Raw genomic sequence first — 21730 nt, 5'->3', positions numbered from 1 at the left:
GCTCCGTTTGTGAGGTTCCAAGGAATTTTCCTGTCGCTACCTCCATTTCAGGAGCCCACCAAATTTTCTGGCTTTTATCTAGGGTCTGGTGATCTGAACTCCGGTACTGAGTTGCAGCTTCTCTTTTGTTTTTACTTATTGACTTTGACAACCCCACCAAGGCGAGGAAGAGGCCTGTGAGTAGTTGGGAGCTGGGGAGATGGCTCAGCAGGCAAAAGTGTTTGCTTGCATCGCCTGCTGGCCTGGGTTCAACTCCCCAGAACCCACATAAAGGCAGATGGGCATTTGTTTGCAGCAGCAAGAGACCCTGGTGCACTTTCCCCACTTGCTCTTCCTGAAGCCCTGGGGGCTGATGGTATTTCCTCCTCACCCTCCACCTCACTCTCCTCCACCACTGCTCTTGCCTCTCCTTTGGGTCCCTACTTCCATGCTGAAGCCCCATGTTTGCCCACTCCATATTACCTTCCACTGTTTATATCCCGAGAACCCTATTTCACATGGAGTAGCATTGTGATCATATAAAATACAGACGCCCTGGGCTCCCTGGCCATGTGACCCAGTGCTAGCTCCCAAAATACTGTGAGTTATGAGTGGATCTTCTAGAATATCTTCTGTCTTTGACTTTTTCTCTTTCTTCCTTAGAATGGTGATGTGATGTTTAGCATTCTGGTGGCCATCTTGTGACCATGAAGGGAGAAGTCCATGTTGAGGACCCTAGAAGAAGGTAACAGGAAGAACCTGGGCCCTTGAACACAGACTGAAGTCTACTGCACCTGGGACTGCTGCTTTCTAGTTTGCTTGCTACCTGAGAAAGGACAGCAGGACAGCCTTCTATGGCCTTTGTGCACAGGAATGGAGACAGGACTAGCAGTGCCAAAGACAGAGAGAGGGCATGCCTCCAGTCCCCTGGCTCCTTGCCCAGCACTCTGTCTGGCAAAGTTCCTCTTTTGCCCTTTTTATCCCTCACCAAATGCCATGGATGGGACCAGTCTGTCCCTAGCCACCACCTACCCTGCCAGTCCCCACATCCTTGAAGGCCCTCACTGCCTGTGATAACTCTGAGGCCTCTCTTGAACACCCCTTGTCCCTGATCACTGGGACCCACTGCAACCCTGCTACACCAGGCTGTCACTGCCAGAGCCAGGCTCCTAGCCAGGGATGTGGCAGATATTCAGGGCAGCGGAAACCTGGTAACAAGAGGAGGGTCACTCACCAGTCAGGAGTGGTCAAGCAGGGGGCACAGGTTTGCTGAGATCCAGTACTTGACGACTGATGATCATGTACTGAATGGAAGTCCCCAGGATGGCGTCCCTGTGCAGCCAGCTCTAGGTCCATACCCAACATGGAGAGAGCTTACCTGATAACCTCAGGGTGAGAGGGGCAGGCAGACTAGGTTCAAGGGCTTTACATCCCCTTGCCAGCTCTGTCAACAATGCTGTCATGGTTGCCCTGATCCCATTACCCACTCCCTTTATTGCACCACACAGCACAGCCACATTGTCCTTGTTGAGTGTGGGGAAGAGGTTTCTGCAGCTTTGGCCTGGAGCTGCTGGTCCCATGTGGAACCTATACTTGCCTCTGATGTCTGACTTGGTCTCTTTTTTCTAGTGTTCACAGCTGAGCACCCCCCCGTGCCACTTGGGAAGTGAATGTCATGTGAATGTCGCATCTGCATGTTGGCTGTGCTTTCTGGGAGGCAGACTGAGACTGGAGTGGGTAGTGCAGGCTCTGCTCAGGAAGTCCCTGGGAAATCAACCAGGGGTGTTGGGGGGGGGGCGTAGAAGGAGCAGCTCTCAGCAGGGGGAGGAGCCAAGCAGGATGCTGTCTGTGCAGTGGGCTGGAGCTCCAGGGCCCTTTTGGATTATGACGAGTTGGCTCTCATGGTCAGGCTGCCTTGTGAGGGGTGGCCTGAGTTTCAAGCACCTAGAACAGCTATGATTGTCCTTCAGAATATGAGAGAAGACGACCCTTCCTTCATAGGAAGGTTGCAGGGCATCCTCACACTCCCCAGTGTCCTCTGAGAGCCCACTTCCTCTTAGATCTGGGACCCTAGTACATGTGCTGCCCTGTGGGATATCCAGCCTGGTTGGGTCCCATCTTGGGGCTCTGATCAGTGAAGACCTGGCCCAAGAGGATTTTGTCACCACAAACTGACCACCCTAAGTCACCAAATCAAAATGTAGAGTTGGCTAGATGAGGAGAGGGAATGTGGCATTGTCCAGGCTTAGCACAGATGAAAAAGCTGTTGACTCCTGCTGTGCCATGGTGAATATTTACCTAAGTGTCCCCTGCTGTGCTCTAGGACTATGGCTATGTGCTGCTTGAGGTTGTATATGGAGGATGGAGAGAAAGGTGCTGATGGTACCTGAGGTGTCTTGCTCTGGGGCCCTAGCTCATGACAGACCTCTAGCAGCCAAGTGCAACAGTACACTTGTGCTTCAGACAGCTGCTGGCTTCATGTCCTATGATAGTTTGTGATGGTCAAACTCTGGTAGTCAACATGAAGAGATTTGGAATCCCCATGGAAACAAACCTCTGGAAATGTCTGAAAGAGATTTTCTAGATTAGGCTACTTGAGAATGGAAGACCCATTTAAAATGCAGGTGGTGGCACCATTCCATGGACTAGGGTCTCCGACTGAATAAAATGGAGACAATGAGGGCTGGAGAGAAAGCTCAGCAGTTAAGGCTCTTGCTCGTAAGCCTAATTGATCAGAGTTCAATTCCCCAGTATCCACGCAAAGTCAGATGCACACAATGGTGCATGTACCTGGAGTTCATTTGCAGGAACTGGAGGTGCTGGTGCACCCATTCTCTATCTCTGCCGGGCATGTTGGCCTGTGCTTTTAGTCTCAGCACTTTGAGGCTCATTGTGAGTTGAGGCCAGCCTGAGATTACATAGTGAATTCCAGGTCAGCCTGGGCTAGAGTGAGACCCTACCTTGAAACACACACACACACACACACACGAGACAATAAACCAGTGCTGCTTGTTTTCTGACTGCAGACTCACTTGACTACTATATTAAACTTGTGCTGCCATGTAACCTTGGAGTGTAAGCTCAAATAAACCCTTTCTTCCTTAAGTTGCTTCTTGTTAGGTATTTGGTCACAGCAATGAGAAAGTAACTAATACATTCATTGGCCAACACAAATCACAGACCAGGCAAGGTTAGGAGAGGGTGGTGGGGCAGAGCCTCTAGTACTCAGCTGATTTGCTAACATCTTCCCTGACTGCACTTCTCCAGGTTGCTCTGGTATGATCCCATTGCCAGTGAAGAGGAGAGTGGGAGCCCAGTCATGAAGCTCTGAGCCACCCCTGCTCCTCCAGGTAGGTCACCTTCCTCCTCACTCTTGCCTTCTCATGGCTGGCTCTGCCACATAGGGCCTCCTTCACTGGGCATGCCTTTAAGTGATGTACTGTCTTCCTCATCTGTCTTGTTGCTCAGTGTTGGTCTCTCTGAGCTAACTAGTTACTCTCTGATATAAGAGACAAACTGCTTCTCTTAATGGGAGAAACCAGCCAGCCATCAAGTATAAGTCCTTCTCTGTAGGGTACACTGGGGCATCACACATAGAGTAGGTATCAATTGTGTTGGCTGGCTGCGAGACAGAGCTAGGATGTGAATTACCAATTGGTTTGAGGAATTTTGCATGTGTAGAATGGGTGGTGCTGGCACATACTGGGGGCTTTATTAATGTTACCAGTTGAAAGGTAGAACTGGAATTCAAACCACTGCCTGTATTCAAGCACTTTAGGCTACTCAGTGAGTGTGTGGATGGGTCAACACAGTGTGTGCACACAGTGGGAGCTTTATCTTGTTGGCTAGCCGGGATTGATGCATCATGTGCTTCAAGAAGTCCTGAGTGTGGGTTCCCAAACCGGAAGTACCGGGTGCGGCTTGCACTCAGTAGGCACGAAGTGGCCCTTGCCTATCTGAAGCATAACCCTTCTACCCTGTCCCCTGTCTCTGATTGACATGCGCTGCTCTCCTCTGAGAACATCATTTCCTTTGAATGCTGAGGGACTCTGAGCAGAGGATGGATGAGGCTGCCAAAAATGCCGACTTGAAACCAGAAATGTTTTTCAAGAAGAAAAAGAATCTTAAAATACCTATGCAAGAGTTTCTTATAAGAAAAGACTCAGTTCAGCATGTGGCTCCCTCTTTTGGGATGTGGTGTGGAAACAAAGTGTGCCTTCATTTGTAAGCTTCTGTTTTGAGATAGGGTCTCATACTGCAGCCTAGATTAGCCGTGAACTTGGGGCAGTCCTTCTGCCTCAGCCCCCAGAGTGCTGGGATGACAGGCTTGTGATATCATGCCCAGATTTAAGTGTGTACTCTGGCCTCCCAGGAGAGCCCCGCGTGACCTCCCAGGCTCCCACAGCACTCAATGTCTGGGTGGGCATCACTTGCAGAGACCACGGGTCATCTCTGGCCAGGTTTAGTGCCAGGCTGTGTCCCGCTCTCCACAGCAGATGTGTGTAAAGGTGGGAAGGACATGAGTACAAGTTCCTAGCTTAGCTTGATGAATCAGAGCAGGCAACAGAGCTTAGCATAATGAGCAAGACATTCTCCACCAGAGGCCACTGCTGGATGGACTTTTCTGGGAAAGACTAATGTGGAAACCCATGGAGGGGATCAAGAACACCCCTCACTATCTGAATTCAGGGCCAGGGCATGTCACCTGTCTGTCTTGACACAAAGCCCTGCACTCAGTCTGGTCTTGACACCTTGGCCGCCCAGACAAAGCTGCTTGGGATCCCTGAAGACCTGTGTGGCTGGCATTGATTGCCATTCCTAGGAGATAGGATAGAGTTAGTCCAAACCCATACAGAGCCTGATCTTAAATTCAAATTCTCCTAAACAGAAAATTAATATGGATTTCATGTTTCATTTTCACAAGCCCAGCTGTGCCTCATGTCAGCCACTATGGCAGCCACTGTGAGGTCCTCCTAACGTCCCAGCGCAACTCCACCCACATACTTGGAGTTTAGGTTGGAGGAAGTCTCTCCTCCCCTTGTATTCCTTGTAGGTACAAGCAACAACTCAAAACCCCAGTACAGCCAATCTGCTCAGAGTAGGTACAGAGACATCTGGGGAGGGGCTCATGGGAGCTCAGTGCAGCAGGCCTGTTCCTTAGGTTTGCCTGGGATGGGCAATGGGCAGAGAGGGAGAGAGGAGACAGCTGCAGATGTACGGCTAGGAGGCCCTGACTAGGCCTGGGGTTGGAGCTGGGGAGTCCACATAGCCCCAGTAGAAGGTGTGGGAGATACCTTCAGAGGCTCCCAGAGTCTTCAGGGTGAGTGTGTCCATCTGTGGTATGGCTGTAGTCCTCATGTCACCTGTCTGTGCTGCCCCACGCTGTTCCTTACTGCCCCGGAACAAAGTTGTGCTCAGGTCTGCCGCCTGGTGTCTGGTCCCATCTACCATCTCTTCTGCTCTTAGCACCATGCAACCCAGCCACTCTCACACTCAGTGACCCTCAGTGGCCCCCTAGTGCCCAAGAGGTAAGAAAGTGTCAATACAGAATGCAGGAGCTTTGGGGGTTAAATCTTGGCTCAGTCATTTTATTGGCTCTAGATGAATGTAATAGACTCTGTGCCTGTGTCCTAGTCAGTTAGGTGGGGCTCAGAACACTCACTTCACAGGTCTGCTGGGGGGGGAGGTCAGGTGAGTTGGTGGGTGGGAGGCTCTGGGAAATGTGGTGCCCTGAGCTTGGCTGCTAGATTTCTGGGGAAGAAAGTGTTCTCACCATGTTGGCTGCCACGGCCCTGTTGCTTTTGTCTTTTCCTCACTGTGGACTCCTGGAGTACAGGGTCCAGATTCTCTTTACTGTCTCTGCCCTCATCATGCACCTGCTGTACACTTGGCAGTCATTAGGTCCTCTGTGGCAATTTCTATCTTTGTCTTCTCAAGCCGGTCCTCATGGAGGTGAATACTGAAACCCCAACCTCCCGGGCCCTGCTGACATCTGAGCACCTGAAGCAGATATTTAGGATAGGAGCCCTGAATACTACCCACTTCCCATTGGCCCTGCATCCTGGGCTCACCAGCTAGGGCTTGGGCCTCCTGGCTTTGAGCCCTGGTGCTATGCTGGGAGCTGCCACTCTGCCCCATGTGCAATGAAAGCAGGTGTCTTTTGTTCTTGGTCCATCTTGGTACAGGTAGGGACTGGATTGGTGGCAGAACCCATTTGCATGATGGGCTCCTCAGGGCAGGGAGCAAGGCCAAGATCTCTTCTTTCCTGCATGTCCTCATGACCCACCTGTGCCAGGCACTAGCAGGTGCTCAAAATGAGTGATGACAAGATTGGTGATGTCTCTCAAAAGCTATCTCCACTGTCACTTAACTGCTTAGGGTAGAGTGGGACCACATGGTGTCTGGGCAGAGGCAGAGGTGTTAGGGGATGTACACAGGGGGCAAAACTTGCTCCACCTGGCACTTGTCCCTTTTCACCCAGAAGCCCCTGCTGGGCAGAGGTTGCACTTTCCTGCTGTCCCCAAGGCTGCCAGCCAGCGGTATTTTCCTGATGTGTCATTAGTTGGTCCTCAGAATTGAGCTCCAGGATAGAAGGAATGCCTCCCCAGGGCCCAGAGCTTCACAGCCTCACATGGTTTTGGTGGCAGCCTCTGGTAAAGAAGGGCAGCCTGCCACTCATTCATCCTGAACTTGCCTCCCACTGGGGTATTCCTCTCTCAGGGTGGCCCTTCCCTCCTGCCATGCCACCCCTTCCTGGCCCCTGCATTTTAATTATGGACGCTCCTAAGTCCTTTTGGACTTGGCATGGACTGTCAGCTGCCCTGCCAGAGTGCATCCTGGCCTTGTTGTTCTCTTGTTCTCTGGCTGTGGTGCAGCCTTATCGTCTTGCACTCTTCCAGCTTTCAGAGGCCAGAGTGGGGGATGTCTGCCTTCTACAAGACTTACCATGGTCTGGCAACAGAGATGGTGGCAGGCCTCTTCAAGGCTCATGATGCATCCTATGTACCCATCTGTCTCTTTCTATATCCTCTGGGAAGCTCTTACTCCCTATCTGTAGAGGGCTGGGATGGAGAAGCTAAGGGTGGCAGGGGCAAAAGACAGAGTTGGGAGAGATTTGCTGTTGAATCCAGTGGATTGATTTCTAGGTAATATTTTTTTGTTGATGTTATGCATAGTATCTTTTTGGATTCTATTACTGCTTGTAGCTGGTGTATAGACATGTAATTATTTTTTCTATGTATAGTTTAAGTTTAGAAACCTTTCTGCACTCTTTTAGCACTTCCAATAACTTGATTACATGTTTTGTTTGTTTGGCTTCCTTCCTATGAAGCCTGCTGGCCTGGGTTCAATTCCCCCATATGCACATTAAGTGTAATGTGGTTCATGCATCTGGAGTTTGCTTGCAAGAGACCTTGGAGCACCCATTATCTTTCTTTCTGTCTGTTTCTCAAATAAATAAAAAAGATTTTTTTAAGAGATGGGGTTTAGTGGGGAGTCATCAATGGGAGTATGCCCTTGGGAAGGATTAAGGTTCTGGTAGAACCTTGATTAGGTTTCATGAAATGATTTTTATAGAACAGGCTGTCCCCTCCCTGGCTTATTGTCCCAACATCTACAGTCCCTCTTTCTGTCTCAGTCAGTTTCATGGTGCTGGGATGAAGCTCAAAACCAGACATAGTTATGGGAGGAATGGGATTTATTTGAAGCTAACAGATCCAGGGAAGTTTTATAATGGTAGAAGAAGCTGGCCCTTCGCACAGATCCACACAGACAGAAAAACCACCACTAACACCACAAGCAAGTACACTTCAGGAACCCAGACAGAGCTCAAGCGCTCTGCATATCTTTAGACTGGAATTTCAGAACTGGCCCCAAATACACCTTGGGCTGGACCCTACGATCCACCCACAGTTGACACCGAGTTATCAGCTTGAATAAAACTCCTGAATCTATTGGAAGACAGTGGGGTCTAGTGTGGAGTGGTCAGTGGGAGTGTGCCCTTGGAAGGGATTAATGTAGTTCTGTTAGAACCTTGATTACTTTTCATGAGAAGGTTGTTATAGAACAGGCTGCTCCCTCCTTGCCTTATTGGCCCAACATCTGCTGTCCCTCTTTCTCACACAACTCGGCCATGTTTCATTCACTGTGAAGCCTTCACCGGAGGCCAAATTAATATCTACCTGACCTTAGATATTCACCCTTCAAAACTAAGCTAACTAAACTTTTTTTTTTTGCTTACATATTACTCAGTCTGAGGTATTTTGCTATAGCAACAGAAAATAGCCCAGGGCTTGTGAACAGCTGCAAACTCTAGAATCAGTAACAGACTCCATCTCAAGGAAAAAATGGTGGGTGATGAAGGAGGACATCCAGTGTTCTCCTCTGGCCTCTGCATGTGCACAGAATACCATACAGCACATACATCACACACACACACACACACCACATATTACCTACTCCCTAGCCCACAAAATTCTACCTTGCGAGCTAAGGAAAGAAAAAAATCCTTAAGATACAGAGAAGACAAGCCAATGTTTGTCAGAATCACAAGAGGGAAAAATTCAACACAATAGACTATAACACAGGCTGCCCGGGCCCTGGGCGCGCCGGGGCTGGCTCAGGGCCGCCCGGGGCCGGCTCGGGGCTCGCCTGGTCGCCCAGCGAGGGGTGTCGCCGCGCCGCGCCCCGGGCTTCCTGCAGCCGCCGCCGCTGCGCCAGCCCCGGACGGCCCCGCCGCCGGGGGCCCAGAGCCAGGCCCCGGCCGGCCCAAGCGGCCCCCTCGGCCCCGGGCGCGCCCAGGACAAACGAGGCCCCTGAGTGCTCCGCCTGGTTCAGAGGATAAAATCCCCAGCAGGACTCAGAGTCAGCAAAGGCTAAACCCCAGGTGGTGGCGGCTCCACTGCTGATGTCTAAGCTGTCTGCGAACGCCCCCGAATTTTACCCGTCAGGTTACTCCTCTAATTACGCAGAATCCCACGAGGATGGTTGTGAGGATTATACAACACTATCAGACTATGTGCAGGAGTTCCTGGGTCACCTCACAGAGCAGCCCGGCGGTTTTGAAGCCGAGATGGCACAGTTTGCAGAGACCCTGAATGCCTGGGTCACTGCCGAAGACGCCCTGCAAGAGCTTGGGGCGCTCTTCTGTCAGCAGGCCACGTCGATGCCAAATTTCTCCTACATGGAAGCTCGCCTGGGTAATTACCTGTCCCATCACCTGACAATTAGCCCACAGAGTGGCAACTTCCGCCAGTTACTACTTCAGAGGTGTCGCGCTGAATATGAAATTAAAAACCAGGCTGCAAAAAGGGAACGAAGTGACTCGAAAGCGATTCCATGCATTTGTACTCTTTCTGGGAGAATTTTATCTTAACCTGAAGATCAAAGGAACAAATGGACAGGTAACAAGAGCAGATATTCTTCAAGTTGGTTTACGAGAATTGCTGAATGCTCTCTTCTCTAACCCTATGGATGACAACTTAATTTGTCCGGTAAAATTACTAAAGTTGACAGGGTCAGTTTTAGAAGATACTTGGAAAGAAAAGGGAAAATCTGATATACAAGAAATTATTCAGAGAATTGAAAATGTTGTCCTAGATGCAAACTGCAGCAGAGATGTAAAACAGATGCTCTTGAAGCTTGTAGAACTCCAGTCAAGTAACTGGGGTAGGGTAGAGTCCATGCAACTTCAACATACAGAGAAGCTACACCTGAAAACGACCCTAACTACTTTATGAATGAACCGACATTTTACACATCTGACGTGTCCCTTTCACTGCGGCTGATCCAGATTACCAAGAGAAATACCAAGAGTTACTTGAAAGAGAGGACTTTTTTTCCCAGATTATGAAGAAAATGGAACAGATTTATCAGAGGCTGGTGATCCATACTTAGATGATATTGATGATAAGATGGACCCAGAGATTGAAGAAGCTTATGAAACGTTTTGTTTGGAATCAGAGCCTAAGCAAAAACAGTAAAGTTAAATTGTTGTGCCAAGACCCCTGACCAGGAGCCAAGACCCCCGGTCACCCAGGAGTCACCTAGAGGACCGCCACAGAAGCTGAGACACTGGAATGTAAAAGCAACAGGTTTCTTTTAATGTCAAGCTTAAGCAGGGACTCAATCCACACAGACCGACGCAGCGGGAGTGGGAGAGAGCCCCGACCTTCTAAAAGTAGGGGTTTATAAAGGAAAAGAATGGGAAGGGGAAAAAGGGGTTACCTCACATAGCATCTTTTAAAATGATTGGTTCCAAGAAGGCGCGCGCGGGAACATTTCTAGTTGCTCATCTCTGGTCAGCAGACTGCTTGTAGATCGATCCTATCTTTTGCAAGGGACCGGAGGCCCCTTGCAAAAAAAAAAAAGTATTTCTGGAATGTCCTATTGAGCAAGTGAGCATGAGTTACAGAAGCAAAGGTCGGCACTTTAATCAGTTAGTTCCTTATCTGAGCCGAGCCCGGGATCCTCCTTTGTTCACAATGGTTTGTCCTACAATGGCAGTGTCATTGTTTAATTAGTTACGTGTCATTTCTTTTTGGTCTCTCATTTCCCCCTCTCTGTGTCTTGGGGAGCCTATCTAGGGCCCCTATTTGAGTGTTTAAATATTACCTGTATCTATGTTGGTTGTCACTGGTTGGTAGGAGTAATTTCTTTGTACCATCAATTGGATGGTGCCTAGCCGTTGTTTCATAAACTGTACCAGCTTATTTAAAATACAGGGGCCAAAAGTAAGTAACAGTAGTAGCATGAGTAGGGGTCCTAGGAGGGTGGATATCAAGGTAGTGAACCAGGGGGAGCGATTGAACTATGATTCAAACCATCCTTCTTGAAGTATGCATTCACGTTGCCGCTTCTCTAATCCCTCCCTTATTTTAGTCATTGATTTTTTAATTACTCCAGAATGATCAACATAGAAGCAACATTCTTCTCCTAAAGCTTGAAATAGTCTCCCTTGTTGTAGAAGGAGTAAATCTAGACCCCTTCTATTTTGAAGAACTACCTCCGCTAGGGAAGTAAGTGACTCTTGTAAATGGGAGATTGACTTTTCTAACTCTTGGATGTCTGAGTCTATTGCTATTCTGAGGTCAGTGTACTGTTGGTTCTGAGTCACTATGGAAGCTATTCTTGTTCCTGCTCCTGCAAGTCCCAAACCTAGTAGTAAACTAACAGTTAGGGCGGTAATCGGCTCTCTCTTTGTTCTGATTAAGTCTACACCTAGATAGCGGTCTATCTCTTCAGCTGAGTAGTAGGTTATTTTAGGGATTAATCGTACCTGAACACAGGAATCCTCAGCAGTGGTTAGCACGGCTGCATTAATGCAGGGTGTGAGCCCTGTATTGCAAACCCACCAAGAGTCTTCAGAGGGAATAAGATAGGAGGAAGAGGCATTGAGAAAAATGGTCTGATCACATAAGGGAGAGGGGATTGAGTTAGATTGGGCACCAGTGACACATAGTCCTTGTCCAGATACCTATTGGAGGGTAAGTTTTATATTTCTTGGCTGTTGCCATCTGCATTTGTTTATATCTGATGATACATTATTTGAATCAGAGACTGCGACCCCTTCATAAAATGGGGGCCTCGCATTATAGCATAACCAACAGGATTCGGTGAGATCAGGTCTAGAGGAGTTAAGGAAACGATAGGTAGAGTCTAAGAGTGAGAGAAGAGGGTTGTGTTCTTCTTGTATCAAATCCCTGCTAGGGTTTCTTTCTATGTCATCTATTTGTGTTTTCTTTTTATTGGCTTGTGATGGGGGGGATGGGGCTTTGAAGAAGGTAGGGTCCTGGTGTTATTATGTGGGGCAAGGGGTTTGACCTGTGTGGCTTGAGTTAAAGCCTTATTGGGTCCTATAGCCTGGGGTGGCTGTAGGGGTGTAATTTTTAAGAGAATGGTGAACAGGACTCCATTTTTATATCCTGACTGGTAGAGTCGCAATCCCCAAGTAATCCCTGCATCCCATTTTGTCTCCTTTTTTCCTGCTTCAGTAAAGGAAACAATAATGGGATTACATGTAGGTTGCCTCGGGGTACATTGAGTGGCCTTGCTCCTTTGGATCTTAATGAGGCTCGAGGGGGATGGCTTTACCCAAAAACAAGTCCCTGTCTGTTCACATCCCCACGCTTTACAATAAAAATCTGCTTCTCCCCCACATTTTGAGATTTTCCTCCTATCTGTGGGGACTGGACATACATAAAAGCAGGTGCCCTGTAAGGTTTGCATGGCAGTGTGAGTTCCACATCCTGGGATTCCTATCCTGCCTTGGTGATGGGGGTCCTATTTAAAAAGGGCACATTAAGTCTTAAGCCAGATTGGGCCACCAAGTTCCGGGGGGATGTGTTTCCCAAGTTTGCATTACCACCTGTTTGGAACTAGGGGTGATGATCTGCCAGAAAATGTTATGTGGGAGATGAGGGTTTCTAGCAGCCCAGCAAACCTGGCTATTAATTAAGCAAACAGTAAGTAACAGTAGCAGTACTTGTTTCAATTTGGGTCTTTCCGTTGGAGGTGGAGCTTCAGTGGGTCCTCTGGGTCAGGATGGCTCATCCATGTGTCTCCAGCCTGCCAGGGAAGCGGCTTTATGTGGGCCCAATGGGTCCATGATGTGATGCCATCTACCTTTATGGCTGTGGGAGTGGTCATCAGCACGATGTAGGGGCCTTTCCATCTGGGTTCTAAGGACTTCCATTGGTATCTTCTGACGAGTACTTTGTCTCCTGGTTGGAACCTGTGGGGTTTTGGGGGAGCAACAGTCTCATATACAGCCCTTAAATGTGGCCAGATCTCTTTGTGAGTGAGCTGTAAACGCTTTAAAGAGCGAATTAGGTCCTGGTCATCCATTTGTGCTAGAAGGTCAATTTGGAGGCTTGGGATAATAGGAGGCGGCACTCCAAACATTATCTCAAAAGGGGTCAGACACATATGATATGGGGAGTTCCGAACTCGGAACAAAGCAAAGGGAAGGAGAGACACCCAGTCAGCACTGGTCTCTAAAGCTAATTTAGTCAAGGTCTCTTTTAGAGTTCTATTCATTCTTTCTACCTGTCCTGAACTCTGAGGGTGATAAGCACAGTGCAACTTCCAACTGGCCCCCAGTGCAGTGGCTATTCCCTGACTTCCCTGAGATATGAAAGCTGGTCCGTTGTCTGAACCTAGAGAGATTGGGAAGCCATACCTGGGCAATATCTCTTCTAGTATCTTCTTAGCAACCACCTGCGCAGTCTCTGTTTTTGTAGGGAAGGCTTCTACCCAGCCTGAAAATGTGTCTATAAACACTAGGAGATACTTATATGCTGTTTTTCCAGTCCTAATTTCAGTAAAGTCTAATTCCCAATAGGCTCCCGGTCTGGTTCCTCTCAGTCTGGTTCCTGGATTGGAGCTGTAGCATTAGTCATACAGCAAGGCTGGCAATTAAATACAATTTGCTCAATGGTCTGACTGGCATTTTTTATTTTGAGGTGGGAGTTAAGCAGTAACTCCTGCATCCGCTTGATTCCTAGATGGGAAGAATGGTGGATCTTTTTTAGAATTCTCTGTCCCAATCTTTGAGGTAGAATCAGGCGGCCATCCTCTGTTTTCCACCAGTCATCAGACTGTTGGGCTCTTTTAATTGTTTAATCCATGTTAAGTCTTCTGAGGTGTATTTTGGAACGTCTGGAAATTTTCTGCCTCTGGGGTCTACCAGGACGGGCTATCCTAGTTGCCAGGGCCACACGTTTGGCTGTCTGGTCAGCTAAGTTGTTTCCTTGGGGAATTAGTCCGTCCCCTTTTGGTGTCCTGGACAGTGAATGATAGCCACCTGTGGAGGGCCCCAGAGGGCTTGGAGCAGATCTAGGATCTCTTGCTTGTTTTTAATGTTTTTTCCTTCAGCTGTCAAGAGCCCCCTCTCTCTGTATATTGCTCCATGGACGTGTGCCGTAGCAAATGCATAACAGCTGTCCATATATATGTTTAGTTTTTTATTAGCCCCTAGTTGTAAGGCTTTGGTGAGGGCTATAATTTCTGCCTTTTGGGCTGATGTGCCTGCTTTAAGAGACTCTGCCCAAATGACATCTGTCCCTGACATGACTGTGGCCCCCGCGTACCTGTGTCCATCCTGGATGAAGCTGCTGCCATCTGTAAACCAGGTTACTTCAGCGTCTTTGACGGGGGTGTCCTTGAGATCTGGCCTTATGCTATACATGTGAGCCAGTATCTCCACGCAGTCATGGAGAGGCATCTCCAAGTCCGGATCAGGAAACAGAGTGGCGGGGTTCAGAATAATGGGCGTCTGGAAAGTTATTCTGGCTGGATTCAGGAGCAGAGTCTGATAGTGGACCATGCGGGCATTGCTGAGCCAGCGGTCCGGCGGTTGCTTTAGCACCCCCTCAATGGCGTGAGGGGTGGCAACCGTAAGGTTTTGTCCCAAAGTCAGCTTGTCTGCATCCTTGACTAGAAGGGCTGTGGCAGCTATAATCCTCAGACATGGGGGCCACCCTGCTGCTACAGTGTCCAGTTTCTTTGACAAGTAGGCAACAGGGTGCCGCCAGGGTCCTTAGCTTTGGGTGAGGACTCCCTTTGCTATCCCATTATGTTCATCTATGAAGAGCATAAATGGCTTAGTCACATCAAGGAGGCTTAGGGCCAGGGCTTCTAGAAGGCGTACCTTTAAGTCATCAAAAGCTTGTTGGTGGGCTGGAGAGATGGCTTAGCGGTTAAGCGCTTGCCTGTGAAGCCTAAGGACCCCAGTTCAAGGCTCGGTTCCCCAGGTCCCACGTTAGCCAGATGCACAAGGGGGCGCACGCTTCTGGAGTTCATTTGCAGAGGCTGGAAGCCCTGGCGTGCCCATTCTCTCTCTCTCTCCCTTTATCTGTCTTTCTCTCTGTGTCTGTAGCTCTCAAATAAATAAATAAATAAATAAAATTTAAAAATAAAAAGCTTGTTGGTGATGATCTGTCCATTGGAAAGGCTGGTTTTCCTTGGTGGCTTCATATAGAGGTTTTGCCAGCTCCGCGAATCCAGGGATCCACAGACGGCAGAAGCCTGCTGTGCCAAGGAATTCTCTAACTTGCCTGGGTGAGGTTGGTGTCGGGATCTGGAGAACAGTCTCTTTCTGGGCATCTGACAGCCAGTGTTGGCCATCCCGGAGGATGTATCCCAGGTATGTCACCCGCTGCTTGCAGATCTGGGCCTTTTTAGCAGAGGCCCGGTATCCCAGATTGCCCAACGTCTGTAGGAGGTCTCTGGTTCCCACCAGGCATATCTCTTGGCTGACTGCTCCTATTAAAAGATCATCCACATATTGTAACAGAGTAAGTCCTGGGTTATGTACCTGGAAGTTTGAGAGATCTTCATGTAAAGCCTCATTGAAGATTGTAGGAGAGTTTTTGAATCCTTGAGGCAGCTGAGTCCAGGTGAGTTGATTCCAATGTCTGGATCATGCCATTCAAAAGCGAAGTATGGTTGGCTCTGTGGGGCTAAGGGTAGGCTAAAGAATGCATCTTTTAAGTCCAGGACAGTATACCAAATGAGCTGAGGTGTTAGGCTTCCCAACAAAGTATAAGGATTAGGAACTGTTGGGTGGATATCCATTGTTCTTTTATTTATTTCCCTCAGATCCTGGACTGGGCGGTAGTCGTTTGAGTTAGGCGTTTTCACTGGTAGGAGGGGAGTGTTCCAAGCTGACTGGACTGGCTTTAGGACCCCAAACTGGAGGAGCTGTCTGATGTGGGGGGTGATCCCCTGTTTGGCCTCCATTGGCATTGGGTATTGTCATACCCTGACGGGTGTGGCTCTGGGTTTTAGTTCCACCAGTATGGGGGGCCTGTGTTGTGCATATCCCATCCCACCAGTTTCTGGCCAACCTTGTGGATATTCCATCAACCAGGAAGAATCTAAAAGTTCCCCCTCCTTTGCATGTTTTTGGAAAAGTCTGTATTCTTCTGTTAGATTGGTAGATACAAGAACTTGGGCTATTGCAGCCTTTAATTTGGGTGAAGATCCACCCATGGCATAAACTTGTGCCCCTGTTCTGAAAAGGATATCTGGGCTTTCATTTTAGATAACAAGTCACGTCCCAACAATGGATATGGACATTCAGGTATGACCAGGAAGGAGTGGGTCACCTGGTTGGTGCCTAAATTAACAGTCCTCCTAGTTGTCCATTGGTAAGGTTTGGTGCCTGTGGCTCCCTGGACCCAGGTAGTTTTCTTTGTCATTGGCCCCTCTGCTTGTAATAGTACCGAATTCTCTGCCCCAGTGTCCACCATAAACGTTATTTTCTTCCCCTCCACATCAAGGGTTAGCCTGGGCTCAGGGAGGGGAACTGAGCCCTGTCCCCCTCAGTCACTGTCTTCTTGACTGGCTGCCAGAATATTAGTCCGTTTTTATTTTTGGGACAATCTTGGACCCAATGTCCTTCCTCCTTACAGTATGCACATTGATTCTTTCTTACCTTAGATTTTGTTCCTTTATTGTCTCCCTTCCAATGGGGTCTCCTCATGCAGGTGGTGTCCTAGGTGGTGAGATTTCCAGTGGCAGCCAGAATTTCCTTACGATCTTGACGATGCTTGGTCTGTTGTAGTTCTAAGATCTTAGTTAAATTTCTTTCCTGTCTCCTTTCTCATTTAATTTCTTTTCCTCTATGCTTTCTCTTTTATCAAAGACCTTTTCCGCCCCTGCTACTAAGTACCTAATATTTTTCTCTCCTGACCTTTCTAATGACTGTAACTTTTTCTTAATATCAGGGGCGGCCTGATTAATAAAAGCAAACATGACAGTGGTAGCCGCTTCCTCTGACTCAGGCTCATATGGAGTGTATCTACGGAAGGCTTCTTGGAGTCTTTCTAGGTAAGTGGCTGGACTCTCATCTGGTCCCTGTCTGACATCATATACTTGGACATATTGGCAGGCTTTCTTGCTGTTGCCCTGAGACCTGCTAACAGAATCCAGCAATAAATCAGGAGTCTCTCCCTACCTTGTGCCATATTGTAGTCCCAGGTGGGGTGGGTAGTCGGGAAACTGCCATTTATTATGGCAGGATCGGTGGTGGGATCTCCTGTAGGCCCTGGAACGAGTTTGCGGGCACTTTCAGTGATCCTGCCTCGCTCCTCAGTGGTGAACAAAACCTGTAGGAGCTGCTGACAATCATCCCAGGTGGGCTGGTGGGTGAAGAGCACAGTTTCTAACAGATTAGTCAGTCCCCTAGGATTCTCAGAGAAGGGAGCATTCTGAGAACGCCAATTGTACAGGTCACTGGTGGCAAAAGGCCAATAGTGAAAGGGCTGATTCCCATCCACATCAATGGGTCCAGCAGGGTGGAGCGGTAGAGCCACTGTCTGGTCAGGGACTTGTGGGGTAGCTTCCCTCCGGCTCCGTGTAGCCTGAGCTGGTCCCTGTGGATTTGAAGGCAGGCTGGCTGGGGTTGGGGCCTCTAATGGAGGTTGGGGAGGATTAGAGTCGGGAGGAGGTATATAGGGAGGAGGGAAGATGTCAATTTCCTCATTTCCTCCTGTGAGGATGGGGGCTATCACCTCTGCAGTGGGTTTGGTATCTCTTTTAGGAGAGGCAGCCAACACCTGTGAAGAAAGGGGTAGGGGAGGAAGGAAGGGCTTTATCCAAGGAAGAGGTTCTTCTATCAAATTTCTCCAGGTCGCAATACAAGGAATTTGGTCAGGGTGTCCACTCCTAGGACGAAAAACAATTTTTTCAACTTCTAATATGGTATTCAGGTGAAAAGTTCCCTCTGGTGGCCATCCTACATTAAAGGTGGGCCACTCAGAGGTACAGAGCATGATCCATTTGCCTTTCTTAACAGCTATTCCGTTCTCTTGGGCGACACTTTTGACATCCTTCCAGTGTGCCAGACAGGGTCCTAGAGAAGAAGAAGGTGTCTGTCCCACGTTATAAACATCCAGGGAAAAGCGTCCGTAGGATCAGGGTGAACGTAACACACAGACATACAAGTACAACACAAACACAGAGGGCCCAATAGAGAGTTATGTGCACTTCAGAGCTAAATTCAAATCTGTGATAGCCAAACGAGTCTGTGCCTTAAGGGACGGCTCAACAATACCAAACATGATACAAATGGGAGCTGGTCTCCCCAAATCTGTGATGGCCAAACGAGTCTATGTCCTTAAGGGATGGCTCAACAATACCAAACACGGTACAAATGGCAGCTGGTCTCCCCAGTAGGTTGTCTCTGTCCCCCGGGACAGGGTCCCCACTCAAATGAGGGGCAAGACGTCTCAAGCCTCCTCCAGGTCTGCCCTTATGGTGCATCCACCAGGGACATAAGACTTGTTCAAAATTACAGGATTACAAAGGCCATGAATGTGGCTTGCCAGCAAACTGAAAGTAAAAGGGAAGAAAAAGAAAAGGAAAAGGAGCGCTCAGTTACTCACCCGGCTGGTCAGAGAAGAAACCTTTGGGGTCTCAGGTTCGTTGGGGGTCTCTGGGGATCCTGGACGAGCCCCCAAGATGTTGTGCCAAGACCCCTGACCAGGAGCCAAGACCCCCGGTCACCCAGGAGTCACCTAGAGGACCGCCACAGAAGCTGAGACACTGGAATGTAAAAGCAACAGGTTTCTTTTAATGTCAAGCTTAAGCAGGGACTCAATCCACACAGACCGACGCAGCGGGAGTGGGAGAGAGCCCCGACCTTCTAAAAGTAGGGGTTTATAAAGGAAAAGAATGGGAAGGGGGAAAAGGGGTTACCTCACATAGCATCTTTTAAAATGATTGGTTCCAAGAAGGCGCGCGCGGGAACATTTCTAGTTGCTCATCTCTGGTCAGCAGACTGCTTGTAGATCGATCCTATCTTTTGCAAGGGACCGGAGGCCCCTTGCAAAAAAAAAAAAAAAGTATTTCTGGAATGTCCTATTGAGCAAGTGAGCATGAGTTACAGAAGCAAAGGTCGGCACTTTAATCAGTTCGTTCCTTATCTGAGCCGAGCCCGGGATCCTCCTTTGTTCACAATGGTTTGTCCTACAATGGCAGTGTCATTGTTTAATTAGTTACGTGTTATTTCTTTTTGGTCTCTCAAAATTTGAGTTTATCAATTTTGTAAAGGTTTAGGTATGGTGATTTAGCAGAACATGGGAAAGCAAGAAATGTGTTACACTTATACCAAATTAAGGATGTTGAGTTATGTTACTAATGTATGCAACTTTAATTTTGTTTAACACTATCTGCCATTTTTTATATATATAAAATTTTTTATATATATAAAAGTTTATTATGTAGAGTTAATTCCATTGTTTTGGCTGCAATAAAGTCGATTTTAAAATAAATGTTGCAAGTAAGTTTTGCTAGCTGGTTAGGTGCTTATTGTTTAGTTTGTCCTTTTCTTGAGGGAAAAAGTCTTAGCCTGGAAATACCTATTAATGCAAAAGTGTAGCATTCTTTTTAGATGTGACTATTATAGCTTTTATTTTAATTTGACATTATGTATCAAATAATAATCACAATCATGAAAATCTTTAGCACCAAAGTCTTGGAATATATCAACAACTGAGTTACACATGTAGATGCGATTTGATACCAAGGGCTTTTAAACTGACAGTAGCAGGATGGGGTGGGTATTAGAACTCCAGCTAAGCAGCCAAGACTCTGCATTGGAGATTTGTTCCAGTTCAAGAATGGTTTTTTGTTTTTTTCACCTGACTAACTTTGTTACCCTCAGTCCTAGTATATTATTCTGCTTTATAAGCTTTCTCATTTTACTTTGTAGCATGGGTTACATTGATTTTTTTTACTAGAGAATTTTACTAGGTATTTGTCATTCAAGTTTTCATCTGCTTTATAACTCATATACCTTGAGGGTCACTTTTCTAATACTTTTACTATAATGTACCACCTCAGCCCTATTTAAGTAATATTTTTACCTACTGTCAAATCTTTTTTTCCAACTGACTAAAAGTAAAACTTATGTGTAAAAGGGTTGCTTGTAAATATGCATGTAAATAGTTGTTAATAAGCCATTGTCTTACACTTGGCGCATCTGTGTCTGCTTATATGGAGTTAGCTTCCTCACTTTTCCGCTTGTTTGTTCAGTCTGAATTAAAATTAGACTTTGAAAATAAAAAAAAAATTAAAAAAGACTATAACACAGAAATGACATTGTCTACATGCCAGAAGATTTGGGACCATTTTCACAAAAAACAGTGTAGTAGCACCTTTTAATGCATGCGTGTACAACTTAACTGCTAAGCCATCTCTCCAGCCCCTGCTCTAGCAACTTCACTAAGTCAAATGAGGGTCCCTTAAATGCACACTGATAGCATAATAGCAATGTGATAACTGACATAGCTACCAAATGACTAATGGGTGGGTTGTGTATACAGTGTGGATGCCCTGGAGAAGAATGAATGGATTATGTTTTATTTGGGACAGAGCAAGACAATTTGAATTCTTGGTCTACTTAATCAAAAAGCTCATTTCCACTACGAAATTACCCTATCTGGAAAGTTTTATTTAAAGTTTTTGGACCAGAAATGATGGAGGATAACTGAAAGTGTGGAAAGCCAACCTGTGGACATGAAGGGACTTGTATACATCCCTCTTATTTGTTCTGTTACTCCATAGAACTCTGACCTGTAATGGGGTGCCCGGGGTCCAGGAAAGTCTTTGAACCCCAAACCCTAGGTTCATTTCTAATTTTAATCAAAGAATTAAATTTTAAAAATACTGAGAAGGCTGGGCATGGTGGAGCACACCTTTAATCCCAGCACTCGGGAGGCAGAGGTAGAAGGTTCGCCGTGAGTTTCAGGCCACCCTGAGACTACATAGTGAGTTCCAGGTCACCCTGAGCTACAGTGAGACCCTACTTAAAAACAAAACAAAACAAAAAGAACACAAACAAAGATTGAGAAAAATAATTACTAAATCATTCTATTTATTGAGGGGAGTACAGAGCCAAGGAAAGACACCCACATGGCTAGAGATCCCACGTGGAAAGCCTGGAAAAACCATGGAAAGAAAAGAGAGAAAAGAAACTTCAAAGGGAAAAGAAAATTCAAAGAGCTCCTGTCATGTGGGGATTTGGAGAGATAAAGAGCTCCTGTGGAGAGTAAGGGCTAGGGAACTCTCCCCTTGGCTCAGCTCAGCTGGGCCTGGGAAAACTCAACAGCTGGAAATTCCCAAGTGGCCAGGCAGCTCTGAGAGCATGCCCTCCCTTGTAAAGGTATTTATATAGCCTTATAGTGGTGAGTCCTGTCTTTCAACTCAGGTGAACTAGAGGGACAACTGGTTGGTTAGGGTTAGGGTCTGTCTTAGGAAGAGGCTAGTCCTGACACCAAGTTTGGGGGGCTGAACTTGGCCAACCACAATGTTTAAATGAAAGACCTCCCTCCCAGCAGGGGTCCTGGTTGTTTGTGGGAAAACAGGTCTAAGGAGCTAGGCAAGAGATAGGAAGTCAGAACGTCTTTGATTTCTAGCAAGTGCAGACTTTCCTGCCTTTTTCTTACTTTCAGGGGCCCAGTCTCCTTAACTGCCTATCAGACCCAAATGGGCCCTTCGATGGCTGGAACATCACTGTTCCCTGGGCCCTGTGTCCTCTGTGGTCCCTCCGTAGGAGGACTGGACCTCCTACCCTGGCCATTGCACAGGTATTCACATGTTAAGTGGCCTTGTGGAGCCAGGGGCTGCCTGTTCTTGTTTCTCATGGGGCGTTTCTCTGTTCCCTGGCAGGAGATCCCAAGTTGGAATCAAAAAGCCATTTCTGACATTCCAACTGTGTGTTCATTTATCATTTTTTCTCCACAGATCA

At 47.5% G+C, this 21730-nt stretch overlaps 1 protein-coding gene and 1 pseudogene across 1 annotated transcript in view; one reads left to right on the top strand and one right to left on the bottom strand.

Annotated features, from left to right (window-relative positions):
• LOC101611385 (N-alpha-acetyltransferase 50-like) overlaps nucleotides 1-5430 on the bottom strand; it is a 54099-nt gene extending 48669 nt beyond the window's left edge. Inside the window, exon 1 of the mRNA XM_045161264.1 lies at nucleotides 5274-5430. Within this exon, the coding sequence (XP_045017199.1) occupies nucleotides 5274-5430 (157 nt within the window). The remainder of the gene's footprint in view (nucleotides 1-5273) is intronic.
• A 323-nt stretch (nucleotides 5431-5753) lies between these two features.
• On the top strand, nucleotides 5754-9959 carry LOC101611675 (annotated as a pseudogene).
• The last annotated feature ends 11771 nt before the right edge of the window (nucleotides 9960-21730 follow it).

Source organism: Jaculus jaculus, chromosome 11 (assembly GCF_020740685.1).
Source record: "Jaculus jaculus isolate mJacJac1 chromosome 11, mJacJac1.mat.Y.cur, whole genome shotgun sequence".
In the NCBI taxonomy this organism is placed as follows: domain Eukaryota; kingdom Metazoa; phylum Chordata; class Mammalia; order Rodentia; family Dipodidae; genus Jaculus; species Jaculus jaculus.
The sequence above is the reverse complement of the archived record's forward strand: the minus strand, read 5'-3'. Positions and strand labels throughout refer to the sequence as shown.